Source organism: Podarcis bocagei (genome assembly GCF_964188305.1).
Source record: "Podarcis bocagei genome assembly, chromosome: 5".
NCBI lineage: Eukaryota > Metazoa > Chordata > Lepidosauria > Squamata > Lacertidae > Podarcis > Podarcis bocagei.
In genome coordinates, this window is record NC_138129.1 from 39,554,437 (window position 1) to 39,573,099 (window position 18,663).

An 18,663-nucleotide genomic window follows, 5' to 3' on the forward strand; every position below is an offset into this window, starting at 1 on the left:
AGCCATCTAAACATCATTTTTTCCTTTGTTTCCCTAGGAGCTTTCAAGACACTCAGCTCTGCGCATCAGACATCTTCCAATGCCAGCTTGCGCATAGCTGGCTCTTCCAGGCTGCTGGCCCAGTCTGTGGAAAACAGGCAGAGTGCTGAGGAGCTAGAGAGTGATCTTGCAAGCCATGGGTCCTCGGGACTGGAGGCTCTGCAGGCTGAAATGGCCTTCTCTCCAAACTTGACTCCTGCCATTAATAAGGTGAAGCCAGCAGTTAACCTCTGCCAAAGGTGCCACTGCATAGCATCATTGCTCAATTTGCCTCATAAATTGTTACCCAGTGAACACTGCTTCCTATTGTTCTGACTGCAGCCCAATAATGGCTGCAGACTAATGAGGCGGAAGGTTGTTTGGGGCCAAAGTTTGTTATTGTTATTGGGTTTTTTTATTCCTCTTTTCTGCAGTTCTACTATTGCCATGGAGACTGATGCCAGCATCTCCAGTTTAAATGAAAAATCACCCATCTAATCTTGCTGCATTTCAGCGCAAGTGCTCTCAAATGAAATCTATGGGTGTGGAGGAGTTGGGGATATCAGGAATCTCAACTGCCTCTGGATCTCTTTCTCTCCTGTGAACCCTACAGTTGTTCGTAGTTGGGGTGGGGAGAGGATGTCTGCTTTCCTCCTGGAGTAAGGGTGAAGGACCTCCAACCCAAATACCCAAGGCAGCACCCATTGACTCTCTGTCCCTTGAGACACTTTCCAGGCCATGTTCCTTCACCAGCCAAGAACTGCGCCCCTTGATTGCTTTGGCCTGGCCTGCCTTTTGCTTGCCAGGATGGAGGAATATGTAGATATAGTGTGTGTGTAGAAATCTCTGGATTTTGTGTGACTGGAATGTAGTAAGAAAAGGTAGGGCTTACAACAGTTGCCCTGTCCATTTGTGGCTCCGTGGGGCTGCAAATGGTTTCTTTTAGCTTGCTGCTGTGGCAGTGCTTTTAATCCCTTTCTGGGAAATTTTACTTAATATTTATGAGAATCCAAAGCATTATTTGTGTATGAAGTATTAAAACAGAACAGCAATGTTCAGTTCTCACTTTGGGGCTGCCTTTGAGGTTGACCTGGAAACTGCAGCTAGTGTAAGATGTGGAGGCTGCTCTGGTCACCTTTTGCTATCATGTTACCCCGCTGCTGGAAAAATTGCACTGGCTGTCAATTAGCTGCAGGGAATTGGATGGAATGGACTTAAGAATGAGCAGGTGCAAAACGGACACAGACTGGAAAAAAGTGACCCGCCCTCCTCCCTTCATGTATCATTGTGACTCCTTTTCCCCTTCCCCATCCCACCCCCACTGACTCCCAAGCAGTCCTTTGAGCTATCTGTGTGCCCCTCCCAGTGGGAAATGACTTCTGGGTCATCTCCAACCAGCAGTGAGCTTTCTACATGTCAAGGGCCTTGGCCATCCCATAGAACCTTCTTCTTTGATTGCCTTTTATGTTGTCTCCATTTGGGCATCTAAAGCTGGGTGCTGTGCATCAGTGGATGTGCTGTACCATAAGTGCATGAAGATAGTAACTCCCTGAATCATTTTTGGGTTTTGTATTATTGAAGGCATAACTTAACTGATTGTGTGGCTTCTATGTTTAGATTTGCAGTGGCATCAGGTCAGAGATTTGCAGCCCTGGAGAATGTCCTGGAGAAGTATGTCCACAGCAAAACACAACTGGATGTGGCCCTGGTCGGAGCTGTACTGGAGTGTTCTCACTTTCTGGAAGTTCCATCCAAACTGCCACGAAAACCTCCCAAGATATCCACAACTTAAATATCCGACTTCAGGAGACTACACAGATGGTGTGTGTGTCTGTCTGTCTGTGTGTGTAGAAAGGAAAAGGAGAGCTCCTACCTTTACTTTCTTGGGAGATAAAGAGTGAAAGCTCTTTTGCAATTGCCAAGGAAAATGCATGACTTGTGCTGTGTGGCTTTTTGTGAACATGTGAACATGTTTGTCACGACACCCAACATCAAACAGCATTCCTTCAATTTTAAACTCTGCCCAGGTAACTTTTCAGTTTGGGAGATCCACCTGGCGAATATTGCTTTGTGAGGGTGCCCTGTCTGACACATACACTGCACAGAGCAGGGTGTCTTCCAGAAGTTGTTGGACTCAGGCTTTCATCAGCCCTAGCCAGCCTCGTTAACATTCAGGGATAATTGGAGTTGTCATTGAGAAGCATCTGGAAGTCACCAGGTTGGCTGTCTCTGCACCAGCACAACAGCTGAAAGTGAAACATCCAAGAAGCATCTTGGGTGTGTCCTCTTCCTGAACAAAAATATGGCGTGTGGAGCAAATGAGAACCTGCTTGTGAATGTGCATAATGCATGTTGTTGTGATGCCATAATGGGATTGTGCAGAAACAAATATCTGTGTTCTGAGTGCCTGTTGGTTGTTGCAGAGAAGGCAATGGCACCATTCATTTTCTTCCTCAATGTCTACATTTTTCACTATAAAAACACATTTTTTTTGTTTCTGAAATACTAGGAAGCACTGGGTAATTAAGAAACAGGGAGATTGAAAGTATGGATGAATGACACTCTGGAAACCAGTTTAGGATCTTAGAAACTGACTCTGCCTTGCATGTTGTTTGACATAGATCAGAGCTGCAGAAATAGCTGTTGGCCAAATTCGGACTAATGCCCAGAGCCTGGGAGACCAAATGACTTCAACTAGGGCCCAGATAGAGGGAGACATCCATCGCACCCAGCAGTTCATCTACCAGGTTCGCAACTTCCTGTCAGGTAAGTCTATGCATGAAACTTCTGTCTTTGATTACTTGCCATTACATTATCTTTAAAATGGTCAGCTTTTTCATAAAACACACCTACATGAAGCAAATGATCAAGTGCTATTCATTGGACCAATTCATTGATTAAAAAGTTTCATGCTTACAGGAATATGAATAGTTCTAAAATGTATGCTAAGGCCAGATAGATAGCAGCTAGCTGTTGCTGGGGAAAGGAAAAAACATTAGATAGCAGGCAAGACTTCCTCCAAGCCCTTCAGAGACAAATACAGGAGATGAAAAGCATACAGCAAATTTGCCGCTATTCGAGGATGGCTGTTACAAAACCATTCTTCCTGCTTGTATTTTCCTTGCTCAATATCTTTTGTCGATTGTCTGTGTCTCCTGCCCGCTGGTACGGAAATAGAATCCATTGTGCATCATAGTGGTTACGCACAAAAGCTTTATCCAAATGGTTATGAGCTGGACTACTTCCCAAGTTATGCTTAAAACATGTGGGAGTTTACTTTTGAGTAAAGGGCATGTGGTAGAAAAGTTGTACTGGCAGTGCAGGAGTGCATTTAAGAGAAAGGATATGCCAGCCCAGGATCTAGTTGCAAAAGTTTGGTCAATGGGGGCCTTACCTTCAAAGATATCGGTGGCATTCTGACATTACAGTTTCACACAACTTCGGGCAAAGCAGGAGGGTTTGCCTTGATGCGCTTTGAGGTTCCTACCAATTCTAGGATGCAAATGCTGACAGTAATTCAGTGAGGTAACTGTAGACAAAGAAGGGAGCCATGCATATTTTCCTAGGGAAGCTGTTCCAGGGATCTGGGACCATCACAGAGAAGAGTCTATCCCTGGCTCTTCCTTCCCACCCACCCCTGTTCCCCAGCAACACATAGGTGCTACTAACCAATCCCATGATAAGGAAGCTGATTTGGTGCCATGGCTTATTTTTTTGTTTGGAGGTGAACATTTTCACATTTGAGCTCCTGGGTGTATGAGAGTATCTGGAATTTGTGACCTGCTAATTTGTATTGTTTTGCTAGAAGTTCCTCTCCTGTCATCTCTAATTGACTTAGTGGTTCTTCAGTTGCCCACCCCTGAAAAAAATAAATTCAGACATGGGTATCTGCCCAGCATCTTCTTCAGGGGAGACCAATGTGTAAAGAAGAAGAAGAAGATATTAACCACTAGTCCTACTCAGACTAGGCTCACTGAAGTTAATAGGCATGACTAACTTGAGTTCATTAATTTAATTGGGTCTAATCTGATTAGGCCTTAGTTGAATTCCTCAGGCTACAAACCTATGCCAGCTAACTTCAATAGGACTTATTCCTGAGTGGATACATGTGGGATTTCACTGTTAGGCTTTAGCTCTTGGGACTCTTACTTTAGAGTAAGCTCTGCTGAATACAGTGGACTATATTTCTGAGTATTTAATCGTCCAATCATCTTCTTGGGTGATTTCTTCCTTATGCATTTTAACACATTTGTTTTTAAATTGCAGGCATTATTTAGCGTGAAAATGTGCTCCTCAATCCTTTTTTTTAAAGTCATGCATTATCATTGATTAATATTATTTTGTTAGAAGCCTATATATAACAACTTGCCTATTTGAATAGCGCTCTCTCTAAATCCCCATCTCTTGCTTGAGACTTCTCCCTGAGCAGTGCATACTGACAAGCATGAAGGCTGTGATTTGACAAGTATCTAGGGGAGAATACCGAGAGGGTGGGATACTTTGGTTGTGAGAATAAATCATGAAATGTTGAGACATCTCAGATGTGGCAGATGCAGAGAGTGATGGACCAGTTAACTCCTGCTGCTTTGAAAAATGTCTACATGTAGAGAGACTAAGAAGTGCTGCTGACAGCTAGGGTGGCCAGATTCAAAAGGGGAATGTCTACACAACTGGAATGTTAACTAAGAGCTCCTCCAGACAACCTGTTTATTTAGAATTCACCTGGATTTTCTTGCACAAAGCTTATGCAGAGGTTAGACTCTATGCAGTCTTTACTGAGCATTTGTTCTGATTTGCGTGTGAGATGGTTATACAACACTGAGAATTTGTCCTGTGTTTATCCTGATTTGCTTGTGGGGTGTTTTTATATCCTCCTGTTAATCGTTCATTCATCCCACCCTTTTCATTGCATTTCCTTCACTTTCCAAACTGCAAAGAGGCTGATTCTTTTATAAAGTCGGTTTGTTGCACTAGGGTGACAGAGTGTGTTAATCCAATTGGATTGTGTGAACTTAAATGTACAGTATGCGCTTGAAATCCTCCCGCAAAATGGTGACAGTTTGATGTCCATGCCTAGTTTCCCCCCTTAACTGTTAGCTTCTGACGCTTCCTGAATTTCTTCTTAGCACCCTTATGTTCTCTCTTCAATCTGCTTGCTTTTTTTTTTTTGAACATTTCTGGCTTTGCTAATATAAGGAACCAGTGGGAACCTACAACACATTTCCCCCCTAGTGTATCACCCACATCATAACAGGAATGCTCCTTGTCAGTGCTTTGTACAGTCTAGAACAGGAACCCTTAGAGTGTTGGTTGGAGGTGGCAAAGGACCTACTTTTTCTTTCCACCCTTCTCTCACTGTGTTATACAGTTGCAAAGGAGTCAGGATTGATAAAGAGCTTGGAGGAGTATAAAATAGGATGGAGAGGGTCATTTCCTAATGCTGAGCTTAAGGATACTATAAACAGTTTGACACACCCACACAGGCCAATTCTCATTCTCTCCCTCCATTTCCCAGCCCATCAACATCCCATGGCTTAACTGGCCTCAGTTATGCCTTTAATTCCTAGATTCACACAAGCCCTGTTCAGGAGAAAAAGCCTTTGTGTGGTTCTAATAATCACAGGAGAATGGAGCCATGCTCCTTGCATTGTGTCCCCACTGCTCTCCAGGTGTCACAACTAGAAGGTCTGAATCTCAGAGTCTGCTTTATGCCTTTGGGCTCCTTGTATGATTTCAAACCCTGATCACACAGAGCTTTAGCCTGTGTCACATGTTGTGGAGGCGACATGTTGTGGAGGCTCCCTTCTCCAGACCCCTTCCTCTTCATATGATGGAGGCACAACACCTGCCTGAGGTCAGTTTCTTCAGATTGTTTTCTGAAATCCTGGACGAATCCTGGATTTTACCATGGCCATGATTGGACAACAGTGTTTCCTTCCATCTCCAAGGAAAAAATAACAGTAAGGACAAGAGTTTCGAGTGAACATAGGTGAAGATGAGATGTGTGTGTCTTTGCACCAATATTTGTCCTGTAATTTTATTTGGAAGAGCAGCAGATCTGGCTTTCCCTAGCGACCCAGTGTTTGACTTGCTTCAAGGAAGCTTCTGGTTTGTTGAATAAGATATATACTCTCACTTGGCCTCGACTTGACTTTTCTCCACTCTTATCTTTGCAGATCCAGATACTGATGCTGCTACCATCCAGCAGGTCAGCGATTACGTCCTCTCCCTTCGCCTTCCCGCTGACACTGCCACAGTCCTCAGGAAAATGAATGAGATTCAGAGCCTGGCAGCTAAGCTGCAGTGCCCTGAGACATTCATTTCCCAAACGGCTGGGGATGTTGCTAAGGCCAGACAGCTTCAGCAGCAGGCAGAAGAAGCCAGGTAAAGAGGCCTTTAGTACTGCTGGATCATGTAAGGAGAGTGATGGAACCTGTTTGTAGATATTATTCAGAAGAAAGGTCCTGCCCTATAGCTAGTACAAGATTCTTTGCCTTCTTGGGGCTTCCCGGGGACGTGTGTGCAAAACCTCAAGTTTTTAAACCAATGCAAATAAGTCACTATATATGTGATGTGGTTTCATTTAGCACCCACTGAGATCTGTTGGTAGAAGCATGCCAGCCACATCATTGAAGCATCACCCCACTCTATTGGTTGAATACAGGAACATTGCTGTCCTTTCTGGACAGACATTAACCTTGCATCCAATCCACCTACACTAGTGGCCAAAATTGTGGAAACCTGTTGGGAAAAGTGTATTTCCGAGGTTTGGTGGCTCTCATAACACCACTTTCTTTTAGAGTAATATCATAAAATTATATATCGATGGAAAGATAATTTAATGAAGAATGTAATGCAACAAAGTTTGTTCAATTTTCTGTATTCTATCAAAGGTTATATAGCCAAATAACCAAAAAAAGGTGGTGTTATGAGCCACCAGACCTCGAAATTACACTTTCCCCAAAAGGTTTCCACAATTTTGGCAACTAGTGTACTTGGGTTTAGTGCTTGCTGTAGCAGCATGGCGAGGTAGCTCCGAGTTCGTATTCTTCACTTAATTGCTGCTGTTGTTACTATGTGCACAATTTTTGTATTTGCACTGAATTATTTGTATAGGATTCCCCCCCTAAACTTTTCAATTACTTGGGTGGGGTCAGAGGCAGCTGAGTGAGGCACAGTGACTTGCTTCAGTGAAACTTATCCCCAGCCAGATCCAGTGAGTTAAAGGTGGTCAGTCCCCCACTTCCTCGTCTTTTTTGATGTCTCTTGGCAGCAGGGAGGCTATGCTGAGAGTATCCCTGCAAGTGTGGAAGGTTAGCATCTTGCAGAAACTTGTCCTTGGAATGGAGATGGGAGCCAAGGATTTCCTGGATGACAGATCATATATTGTAGCTGCTGTACATTACGTTATTAGCTCTCGCCACGCTAGCATAAAGTGATGGGATCTTTTACGCAGGCAACATTTTTCACTAGCACTCACTTCAGTAACCACCTAAGATTCTGAATTAAAGTTTGCTGGCTTATCTTGCTTGAACGCAGCTCAAGGTTTTGTCCCTGCTGCATACACACACACACACACACACACACACACACACACACTACGTCCAAAGCACCTCCAAGCCTCATGGGAACTGTAGTTTACCTCTCACAGAGCCACACTTCCCAGCACTCTAAACAAACTACAGTTCCCAGGATCCTTTGAGAGTAAAATGTGCTTTAGATGTATGGTGTGGATGCAACCTTTATTTATAGATGCTTGTTGTAGTCCATCCTCTCTGTCACTTCCCACTTCTTACTGGCCCAGTCTGTCTGTTTTTCATGTAGCAATATGTGATGGGAATTCAGAGGGGTTCTTTTTAATAAATATATATTTAATGTTTTCCTAGGAATCGGGCCAATGCTATTGGGGCCAATGTGGAAGATGTGGTGGAGAATTTGAAGCAAGCAAACTCAGCACTTCATGAGGCCGAGGACACCATCAGTGGCTCTGGCTATTCCCTCCGGCTCATCCAAGACCGCCTTAATGAGGCGAGTGATACTTGAGTGTCTGGCTCTGAAGCCCCCAAATGAATGGCTTACTCTAAAGCAAGCCGGCAGGACTTGTGATCCTCCAGGCGCAAATACATCTTTATTGTTCTGTCTATGACTCATGTTAAAAAAAGAAGTTGTTCTGTGAAAGTGGAACACCTACACACTCCCCGACAGAAACAATAAAGCACATTACCTATTTAAAGGCATAACATTATAAAGATTGATTTCAGACTCAGAGCATCATAACTTCCCTTCCCTTGCACAGTCCAGGTAATGTCAACTATTCTAACCCTAAACAGTTAACATAAAAATATTCAGTCCCATTTCAAGTCTGGATAAGCTAAGTGTCTTCATTATTTCCTGTGACATGGATTGCCAACTGGGAGGACATGGGCAGTTGTTGGCCGTCTTGCATTTTTTCGTGCAAGAGAATATATTTTTGTACACACATATTTTCCCCGGTTCTGGGGAATGCTCTGTTTTTATTAGACAACAAAAGCATCGTGTGTGTGTGTGTGTGTGTGTGTGTACGTAATCAATATTGTGCAATTTCCACCATTGAGATTAGCAGGGCATGGGTGACTTCCTATGGCAAGCAGGAGGTTCTTGGGGGAGCAGGAGGCAGAAATCAGTAATGACTGGACATGCTTCAGTTTTGTGTTCTGCCAGCCATTTTGTATTCTGCCACGTCCTAACAACCACCATTTTAGAACTAGCACCCATAGCAGTCTAAATATTTGAAGTGTGCCTGCTGGTCCAAAAAAAGTTGGTGATTTCCATAGATTCTTGAGTAGAACAAAGTTTTTGCAATGAACATATTTTTTCAGGGACAAGAATTTTCATTGCTAAATGTTTCCTCTTTTGGGATGCTCAGATCCAGGCTGTCCTTAATCCAGCTGAGAAGCGTGTGCAGGACATCACTGGTCAGCTGGATGGTGTCACTGGGAGACTTGCCCAGCTACAGCTTAATGCAAAGCAGAACCTGTTGTTGGCTGCTGATGCTCAGCAAAAAGCAGGAGAAGCCAGTGAGCAAGCAAGGAGCACTCAGCAGGTATGGGAAATGGGAGCTTCCAGACACTACAATGTTTCTTCCCCACTTCATTTTAAAGCTGTCACATTGTGATTCAAGGAAAATATATCACTGTGTTTCCTGTAGTTGTTTGCATGCTCTGGGGTGCAATATTAGTCAAGCAGCCCTGGCCAATACCTTTTGGGAGCTGCTTTGAATTCTGTTCCCAGTTTGGTGGTTATTCATGACGATGGCATGGTGCCTCACTATAATATAGTGTCTCTATCATACATACCTTCTCTCTTTTGCTTGTCCAGTTTCCATGCTTGGTTCAATTACAGCCCTAAACAACAGACCACTGAGGAACTGATGGAATTCATAGAACTGGGTTGTTTAAAGAGCATTTTACATATCACATGCTGTTGTCAGCCTCAGCTCATCTTTTTTCATAATCCTTTGATCTAGTTATACAGGGGTATATTCAATGCACTTGTTCTATTAGTGCAAGGATTTGTGCTTGAGCAATGGAATTTCCCCCTTCCTCCTCTTTGCACCCTCTGCACCTTCCACAGATCCACTCCAGAACATTGGGGAATATTGTAGAGGAGGTTGGGATATTGGAAATTCTATGGCATCCACATGATGGAGCCGTCAGATGTGTGACTTTAGCCTGTTCCCTCAATTTCTTCACAGAGATTTGAACAGGTGAGACAAAAATATGCAGAACTTAAGAGGAGGATGGGACAAGGATCAAACCTGGGAGAGCAAGGGGCTCGGATCCAAAATGCCCACAAGGAGGCCAGCACATTGTTCACAGAAGCCTTGAGTATGATGGCCAAAATGGGAGGTAAGGAGAGCATGACTTATAGCTGACCTCACAGTAATTTTCTCTGCCTTGCCTGACCACACAGGATTACGGATTTGTAAAGAACTAAAGGTTCTCTTTGGATTAATTTTATCTCTAGAATAAGTAGAATCCTACTAAAGTCAAAAGCAGTATTGAAGGTGTTTCATTTTGGGTACAAATCTGGAATGGGGAACCTTTGGCCCTTTGGATGTTGATGACATCCAACTTGCATTAGTCCTAGCTGGTGTGGCTAGTAATCGGGGTGATGGGAGTCTGCTGAAGACTATAAGGCCTTGTGCGCATGTTCTCCAAAATGGAGGCTGTGTGCATTTCTGGAGTAGCAAAATCTCTGCCAGTCCAGTTTCAGGGTTTTGTGGAAAGGTGAAACGAATGGCGACTGCAATAACCCCCGTGTATCTCTGCTCCTTCTTTTGATGCTATGTCCCCTGAAGGGTGGGGGTGTCATGTAAACACAGTGTCCTATAGAGCCACTCACAGGCTCGCATCTTAACAACTGGTTGCCAAGCCAAGTGCCAGATTTTTTCGATGCTTCATTTGAACACTTCAGTTTGAAGCTTTCAAACCTAATGACTTTGCTCGACACGCTTTGGGAAGCAGCCAGTGCGTAGACTAAATGCCTTGGCCCCTGTAGCAGGTGGAGCATGAGTAACTGGCTGGCTCAGAGCCAGGGATGTTGCTGGAAAGGGGAGTCGGCGTTGCTTCCATTGATAAAGCTGTGCCTTTAATGAATGGCTTTCATTGAAGGTGCCTCTCTGTGCCAGAGACTTGGCAGCTGGCTGCTGCCAGGCAGTTACTCCTGCTCAGAGTTTGCTAAATGCAGCAAGGAGTGTTGATATTACTAAATAGAGCAGCAGGCAATTTCCTATGCAGAACACGAAGAGCATATTTTACCAGTGTCTGCTGACGTCAATGCCAAAACTTGTTAGCATCCTGAATCAGTTCCTTCCGATTAGGGGCAATGTGATAGAGCAGCAAATTTTTTTAAAAAATTGTGGTTCAGATCCTGCCACTGTTTTAGGCAGGCTCAGTGGGGGGTGTTAAGGATAGGCAGAAAATGTGGTCTGCAAGGCTCAAGGGTGTAGACTCAAGCAAAAGTCAGCTGCTGAATTTGTCTACTAAAATAGATGTACTACTATCCAGAACTTGCAGGAATGCTTGCATCAAACTGTGGCAGCACTTAATTGATTTGTTGTGCTCAAGGTCCTTTTTCCATCCTTGGAACCTGTCTTCTGCTTTCTGCATGCATATATATGCCTTTCCTCCTCTTGGGACTGAAGCTTGTTCTTTGCATTAGGAAGTTTAAAAGTAATGCTGAATTTGTGCACAAAGAGCTGTGCATGCTTGGTAATGCAAGCAAGGGGGAGGGTAGGATGCAAGGAATCAGCCAGTGATCTCCAGAGATAAAGTGTGACCTTGAGAGATTAACACACACTCTGCAACAGGGGGCATATTATATAACAGCTTAGTTTCACTCTGATCAGATGAATGAGAAACCCATGGCTGCTGCTGAGCAACAGCCTACACACACATATATAATGTTAAAGAACTGGAGATGAAACAAAAACCTTTCTTTTCCGTGCATGTACCTGATTTCTTTTTCAACCCACAGCTATAGAAGCAGAGCTTCAAGATAGCAACAGTGCATTTCTCCTTGAATCAGCCAAGCTGGCAGGCCTGGAAAAAAAGGTGGAAGCCATTCGCGATCATATCAGTCATCGAGTTGAATATTACGCCACATGCACGGACTAGCACAGCCCTTCCTGTCTCCTTTCAGATGCCTTTCCCCCTCTTTACAAATAAAACAACTTTATCAGGAGGAGAAGCTAGCTGTGAACCAAAAGAGCCCTAGCTTTTAAAGAAGTCGATGGGTTAATTTATTTGCCTTTCAAGGTCTTTTTTATACTTTACAATTACTGTTTTGAATTAAAGCTTGCTGATGGTTCCTTTTTATGTAGAATGTGTACTTAATTTGCAACTTTTGCACTACAGAAACAAGGGGGACTGAAGCTGGATTTGGATTAGGGAAGAAACAGTCATGAATAGTGATTGTGAGCAGCAATAATAATGACCCTGCTGTATCTTGGACTTTATATTACAAGGACATCTTGTCTTATTAGCCACCACCTGCTTTATTGACAGCATAATACTCTGCAGGAAGAAAATCTGCCCTTGGAGTTCAGAATGAGTTCCTCCAGAATGAATTAACAGACCACTTCCTTTGCCATCAATAACCAGCAAACACTTAAAAACCAATCAGCTTTATTAAGCATGGTACATATTGTAGAATCACTGGCTTGGAAGCAGAACTTAGCATTCCTATTCTCTTGATGAGGCCATGTATGTCCCCTCTGCATCCATTGGAAGATGTACAAGGAATATGGAAGTTTTTGCCCACCTACATCTGGAGGGCATCTCATTGGCTACCACAGCTGTAATGAAAGCTACACAAGCGAGCCAGCACAGAATGCATTCAGACTTGATCACCTTTTCCACATGGGCTCAGCACAAAAGAAGAACTCCTGGCAAGTGTTCTGTTATTCCACTGGACAGCTACAGGCTATAGATACAAAGCAAACATGCCCTCTACTTCCCGCCCCCGCATAAAAGATAGCTTTTTGCAAGGATGTAGATAAGTACACTGAAATGGCTAGCAAAAACCTGCCTTCCTTTCATAGAAATGTTTTCTTGTTGGTATTAATGACCCCTCTAACATTTCAAGTCAATTGCATCACAGAAGTCCTAAGGCCCAGTGCTTTCCCCCCCTAGAAAAATAGGTGCCGGTACTCACCATGAAGTTGTTACAGTAAGTGCCATACTTTTTAACAACAAAAAAGAGGTGCTGGTACTGGAGTACCCCCTGAAAAAAAGCACTGCTCAGGGCTATGAATGTGTAGCACTTAAATGAACGGCCACAGGCAACTGAGAACTCACTTCAGCCTGGCAGAGCTCAGACCAGGCTCCTCTTCTCTCTTCTTGCACAATTGATGTTTGATTTTGTGGCTTTGAAGAGATGAATCCAACAGCCCTTCTGAAAGAGATGAAACATAGTTTCCCATAGTTGTAACATAGTTCCCCAAAATTCAGAATTGCTACAGTTGTTTATCTTGTGGTTGGTGTTTTTAAAAGCTCTGCCCACTGAAACAGGGTGCTGAAATGGAGTATAGTGGTTCAGCAAAAACTACACAGTAATACCAGTGGATAAAACTAAGTGTTTGTCCTCCAAGAACCAAAACCGCTGCTGGATCTCAAACTGCTTTTCCACTTGGCAGAGATTATATACTTAACATTAAGGATCTTTCAGAAGAAGGCACACTGGCCATAATCCAATATAGAGTTAAGCATGCTTTAAGGTGTGGGGAACTTTTTCATCCCAAAGGGCACATTTCCTCATGGGGAACTTCTGGGAGCTGCATGCAAGCAGTGCATGGGGCAGGCACCTTCATTCATTAGAAGTCAGAAGTTTCTCTACACCCATCTCTTTAACCACCATCCAGGCAACCCACAGGTATCATCACACTTCAAGGACACATTCCAGTCAGGAAAAAGCACTCAAGAGGCATTGACCACCATGAGTCAATAGTGAATTAGAAAGGCCTAGAAGGCCATACTCAGCCCCTAGGTCTGAGGTTCCCTGCTTTAAGCTTTTTGACACTAGTGGGTTTACACACCCCTAGCTATGAGCTGGACAGACTCTCATAGGGGAGCTTGACTTAAAGACTTATTTATCAGAGTGAGATTGGGGATATTTTCATTCAGGGGACGTATATGGTGTTACGGCGACTGGCTGACTATTCATATCCTAGAAATCTCTAACCATAGGGTCTCTTGGTACCTGACAATTTCTTATGAGACACATCAGCATAGTGGAAGTTTACACCCTCCAGCTAAGGAGAATGAGAAGCAACTGGGTGTGTGTGCACATGCCAGCAATTTGGAGCAGGTAGAGCGCAAGGGAGCACAGCCTTTTCTCTGGGGATCTGATGTGGGATAGTGGACCTGATGGCTTGCTGAGGAGGTGCCTGCTGTTTCTTTTCATTTACTCCCTACTTGTATATTTGTAAACCAAATAAATACAACAAGCACCCTAGGTCTCCAGTGGACTATAATGCAAATTAAACCAAAGAGTTTATAGTATGTGCCCAAAGAACTTTCTACTGCTCATATAAGTGCATTTTCTAGTGCACTGCACCCTCCTGCCCTCCAAAGGCTGCCCAATGTAATCAAACTAGGCATGAAAAATAGAGTGGGCCACAATTTGGGTGGGGGAGGGAGCCTACATGCACTCCCCTCTCCAGTGCTTTGGTATACATGCACATTTAAGCCAACTTCTCTAGCTAAACAAAGACATTTTTCACTTAAGCAAGGAAAGGAGAGAATGGAACTGGAAGCGGATCATCAAGGTTTCACCTCTAGAAACGGCCCTGCAATACGTCTGGATCTAGACACACTTACCTGGTAAATGTATGAGAAAGACTCAAATGCCTGATTTTCCAATCACATCACCAAACAAATTCCAGTTTGCCCAGTGCCAAAATAGGAGTGGTTACTGGCTTTCACTGGAACAAGGACTTCTGAGTTGAAATGACTGAGATTTGGACGAGAACATTGAAAACAAAACAAGAGTGAATTATATATGTGGAAAACAGCGGCAGCATTGTTTAAAAATACTTACATATGAATCAGCTCATCTATAGGTCAGCAGCTTTATGGCTCAAGGATCTATTCACCAATAAAGTGTGCAAGAAGTAAACTACTGCTTTCCCTCTGCATGATTTTGAAACTCACATCAGCATAAAATCCTTACAGCAGATTAAATGGTTAAGAATCAAGCTGACAGCCAGTTGGGGAAATAGTCTACTGCTTAACTTTCAACAATTTGGGAATCCTATCAGACACATTTCATACAAAACTGAGGCCCCGTAGAGTGTAATAACACACTGACAACCAAATTACAGATGTATCCAGCCTGTACAAGGGAGTTTTGATGAGGGCTGCAGTTCAGATGAAGTCACACACCCATATGCTTCACTGCATATACATAAGTCACAGGTGAAGAAGTCTACCTCTGCTAATTAAGTTCCCTTGCTAGATTTGGATATTTTTGGGTTGTATCCAATGTTAATCATACTCAGAGTAGACCTAGTGAAATTAATAGACAAGGCTAATTTAGGTCAACTCATTTCAGTGGGTCTACTTCAAGTAAAACTTAGTTGGATAAAAACCTTTGCCTTAACATTTCAAAAGTAAGTGGATTAAAAAAAGTCTAATTTGAAAAATGAAGTACTTATAAGGCTGGGTTTGCATGCAAGACCATAAAGTACATTTGAACATCTCATGCACTGCTTGTTCTATGTGGGAGTGTTGTTAATCTGGGATAAAATATGGATAAATTTAATGTGAACATTCCTGTCATTATAGGCTTTATATCCACCTTATAGAGTAACCTGAGAACAAACTAATTTAAGCTTCTTAAAGCTGTCATACTTTTAGGAGTTACTGTGAATCTGATGGGTTTTCATGATTTGATGACACCAAATCGCAGCACTCTACTTTTTAAAGCCATCAGTGCATTCTGGTTTTGTCAACGAATAGCAAAGGGAATCATTTCCAGCATGGTTTCCTAACAAAAGCGAATATTTTTGTGGGGTTCTGTGTGTGAAAGCAAATTACTTCAAGCCTGATATTACACCCTCAGGAAATTTTCAAGGCAAGGGAAATTGCCTTTTCATATTTTCCTTTGAATAGGAATCCGTGAGTTTCAATAAATCTCAAGATAAGCCAAAGAAGATAAAGCAAAAATGGTTAGAGGTACAATTGTTGCTCTGTGGGAGCACATGCCAGCATCTCAATTGGGACCTGGTGGCAAAAATGCAAATGGACAAAGCAAGTCTCTCCCCTACTGTATCCAGCTGTCCTGAACTGGTTTGGCAATCACAACCCATCTACAGCATAATGGAAAGGTTCACACAATGTATCAAGGAAGGCCAAAATGGTTGAGAACATTTAGCACAGAGGTATAATGCATACTGAATGCACACTGGATGTTCAAAACCTGACCCCACCCCCCTAAAACCCTCCTGGGCAGAATTACCCACAATGTGCAGGCTTTGGACTTTATTAAAGTTTTCAAAAAGTCTCTCCAAGGTTCACATGGATTAGGCAAATGTTGCCACCAGCAAAGCTGGCCATTAGAAAGAATAGGGGGGAAACTGTTGCAATGGTCTTTCTGTGACACTTCTTTTTGTACAGTTTGTACATTTTTATATTTGCATTGCATTGTGCGTTGCATTGGGTGGCCTTGTAGTGCAAGAGCTAAGCCTTTGGAAAATGAATAAAAGAAGCATCTCTCTCAAACAGCTTGCCCACAGTAGACATAAGAGTGGAGGAAAGCTCTACATTCCCATATCCCCCCTTTTTTTGGCTTAACATTTCCCCTCCCATTGGAAACAATGGAGGGCAGGAAGTGGAGGGAGAGATGTAGTCACATTCAGGAGCATAACTAAATTATTCCCCAGATAGAGGATGCATTAGAGAACTAAAGCAGTTCAGGAGCCTTTGGGTCCAAGCCCCTTCCTGGCATGTCCTTTGTGGCCATGCTGAGATTGGAGCTCTGGTGTTTGGAGGAGCCAGTAGTGAAAAAGGGAGGATCTAACATGAGATCTCCTTCTCCTGTGTTTGAGGTCTCCAAAACTGAGTAAGTTAAAGGTAAAGGGACCCCTGACCATTAGGTCCAGTCGTGGCCGACTGGGGTTGCGGCGCTCATCTCGCTTTATTGGCCGAGGGAGCCAGCGTACAGCTTCCGGGTCACGTGGCCAGCATGAACCAGAGCAGTGCATGGAAACGCTGTTTACCTTCCCGCTGGAGTGGTACCTATTTATCTACTTGCACTTTGACGTGTGACGTGCTTTTGAACTGCTAGGTTGGCAGGAGCAGGAACCGAGCAATGGGAGCTCACCCTGTCACGGGGATTCGAACCGCATCCTTCTGATTGGCAAGTCCTAGGCTCTGTGGTTTAACCCACGGTGCCACCCGTGTCCCCTGAGTAAGTTAGACCTGATCTATTCCATGACCCCTGGCATGCCCTCACAGGAACCATAAGATTGCGCCCTCACTGACAATTAGGGCCTCCTGTTCAACAATTCCATGTGGTAGAATGGACACTTACTGGGGTTTGGCACCTCTTTTGAGGAGCACTGACTCTGAGCAAAAAGCCGTCTTCACTTTCTCATGTGTTCCACATGCTGTGTTGCAGCTAAATGAAGGTCCGTTTGGAGAGCTCTGGTGGTCTTCTGTGGCTGTGCTGGAAGTGACAGGGAGGGGTGTGGTAGGCGGGTGATCCACACACTTGCTGTCTGCCATCTTGCTTTGCTGATTAGAAAGCTCCAAAGTGTTCTGGCATGATAGCACAGGCACCAGCATCTTGGCCTCTTGATTTGGTTCTTCGTGGCTGGCAACTGATGGAGTATTGGGTCTTGATGCATTTTGCACTTCTATGAGCGGGAGACTGCTTTTGGTTTTGGTATCTGGGTGGTGGCAGTTCATATGGAGCTTCTTCATGTGGTGTACGACAGCTGCAGCATTGAAGGCTTGCTAGCAAAGAAGAAGATAGCAAGTTTTGTACGAGTGCCTACCAGACTACTGAACATAAAGTCTGTTCAGATGCTACTTTGCTCTTGGAATTCTTTCTGGAGTGACATTGGAAGCAGACATCAGGTTCCTGCTCTCCCCGCTCCATTCCCTTCAAGTAAAGGCGGAAGTAACAAGAAAACCAGGAGATCCCATGTTTATTTGAATATGGCACCTTTGCCAACCCAGTGCCCTCCATATGTCTGGGCTACAGTAATTGCCATCAGCACCAGCTAACAAAAACTGGATATGGGGTTTGCCGCTCATGTTTATCGCAAAAGTGCTCAAAGGTTTGTAATGACTAAATGTTTTATCAACTGTGTTAAATAGAACAAATAAATAAAAGGCAAAGGTTACAAACCACTTTGCACAAGGGCAATGCAATCCTATGCAGACATGCTCAGAAGTGAAAAGTGCATTTTGGATACCAATCTAAAATTGGTATATAGAGCAGCTGCCATAAAGGCCTAACACAGGGGAAAGTTAAACTCCTAAAATGAATGTCAGTCCTTTATTTCTCTGGTATGACAATTCTGCCATTAATGAGGGACATTGTACAACATGGCAGGGCCAAATCCATATTAAGTCTTCTGGTATGCCAATACTAATGCTTAGGGGTGTTCCAGGAGGAGTGTCTTAGCTGGGAAATCTTTCTTTGGGTTATTTATTCATTGCTAGACACCGAACTGAATGTCCTTGGGTATCGTAATATGCTTGGATAGCAGCATCAAGCAACTTACCTTCCACTTGCTCTTAGCAAAATTTTTCTGGATCTGTGCACTGACAGATGGATATATGTCACGGTGGAGAGCTGTGTTTCCATTAATCCTGCAGACAGAGGGAGAGGAATAACAGGCAGAAAGGCAGATGGTGTTTGTGAGGCATTTTACATTCTTGCAACAGTTAGCTAATGCCTTTGTATGTTCAACCAGTGGTAATTAAACCCAAAAGGGAAAAGGCAATAGAGCACAATATAAACAAATTCTTCAATGTTTGAGCATGGTCAGAGGAGGATGTCCCCTCCCCCTCCCTGGCTGTCCTCACAGTGAACATCCATGCCAAATGGTAGATCTAATTCAAGGTGACCTACCTTTTCATACCAAATGGGCCA

The 18,663-nt window shown here is 43.6% G+C and overlaps 2 protein-coding genes across 4 annotated transcripts in view; one reads left to right on the plus strand and one right to left on the minus strand.

Annotated features, from left to right (window-relative positions):
• LAMB3 (laminin subunit beta 3) overlaps window positions 1–11,876 on the plus strand; it is a 46,666-nt gene extending 34,790 nt beyond the window's left edge. The window contains exons 16-23 of the mRNA XM_081194580.1: window positions 38–249; window positions 1,636–1,839; window positions 2,640–2,784; window positions 6,195–6,402; window positions 7,905–8,046; window positions 8,924–9,100; window positions 9,752–9,905; window positions 11,536–11,876. Of these exons, the coding sequence (XP_081050706.1) occupies window positions 38–249; window positions 1,636–1,839; window positions 2,640–2,784; window positions 6,195–6,402; window positions 7,905–8,046; window positions 8,924–9,100; window positions 9,752–9,905; window positions 11,536–11,675 (1,382 nt within the window). The 3' untranslated portion in view covers window positions 11,676–11,876. The remainder of the gene's footprint in view (window positions 1–37; window positions 250–1,635; window positions 1,840–2,639; window positions 2,785–6,194; window positions 6,403–7,904; window positions 8,047–8,923; window positions 9,101–9,751; window positions 9,906–11,535) is intronic.
• Window positions 11,877–12,168: 292 nt separating this feature from the next.
• The window catches only part of CAMK1G (calcium/calmodulin dependent protein kinase IG), a 37,536-nt gene continuing 31,041 nt past the window's right edge, over window positions 12,169–18,663 (minus strand). For all 3 annotated transcript variants that reach the window (XM_081194583.1, XM_081194581.1, XM_081194582.1), the window contains exons 10-13: window positions 18,293–18,380; window positions 17,092–17,516; window positions 14,379–14,511; window positions 12,169–12,954 (exon numbers count right to left, since the gene is read on the minus strand). In XM_081194583.1, the coding sequence (XP_081050709.1) occupies window positions 14,421–14,511; window positions 17,092–17,516; window positions 18,293–18,380 (604 nt within the window). In that variant the 3' untranslated portion in view covers window positions 12,169–12,954; window positions 14,379–14,420. The remainder of the gene's footprint in view (window positions 12,955–14,378; window positions 14,512–17,091; window positions 17,517–18,292; window positions 18,381–18,663) is intronic.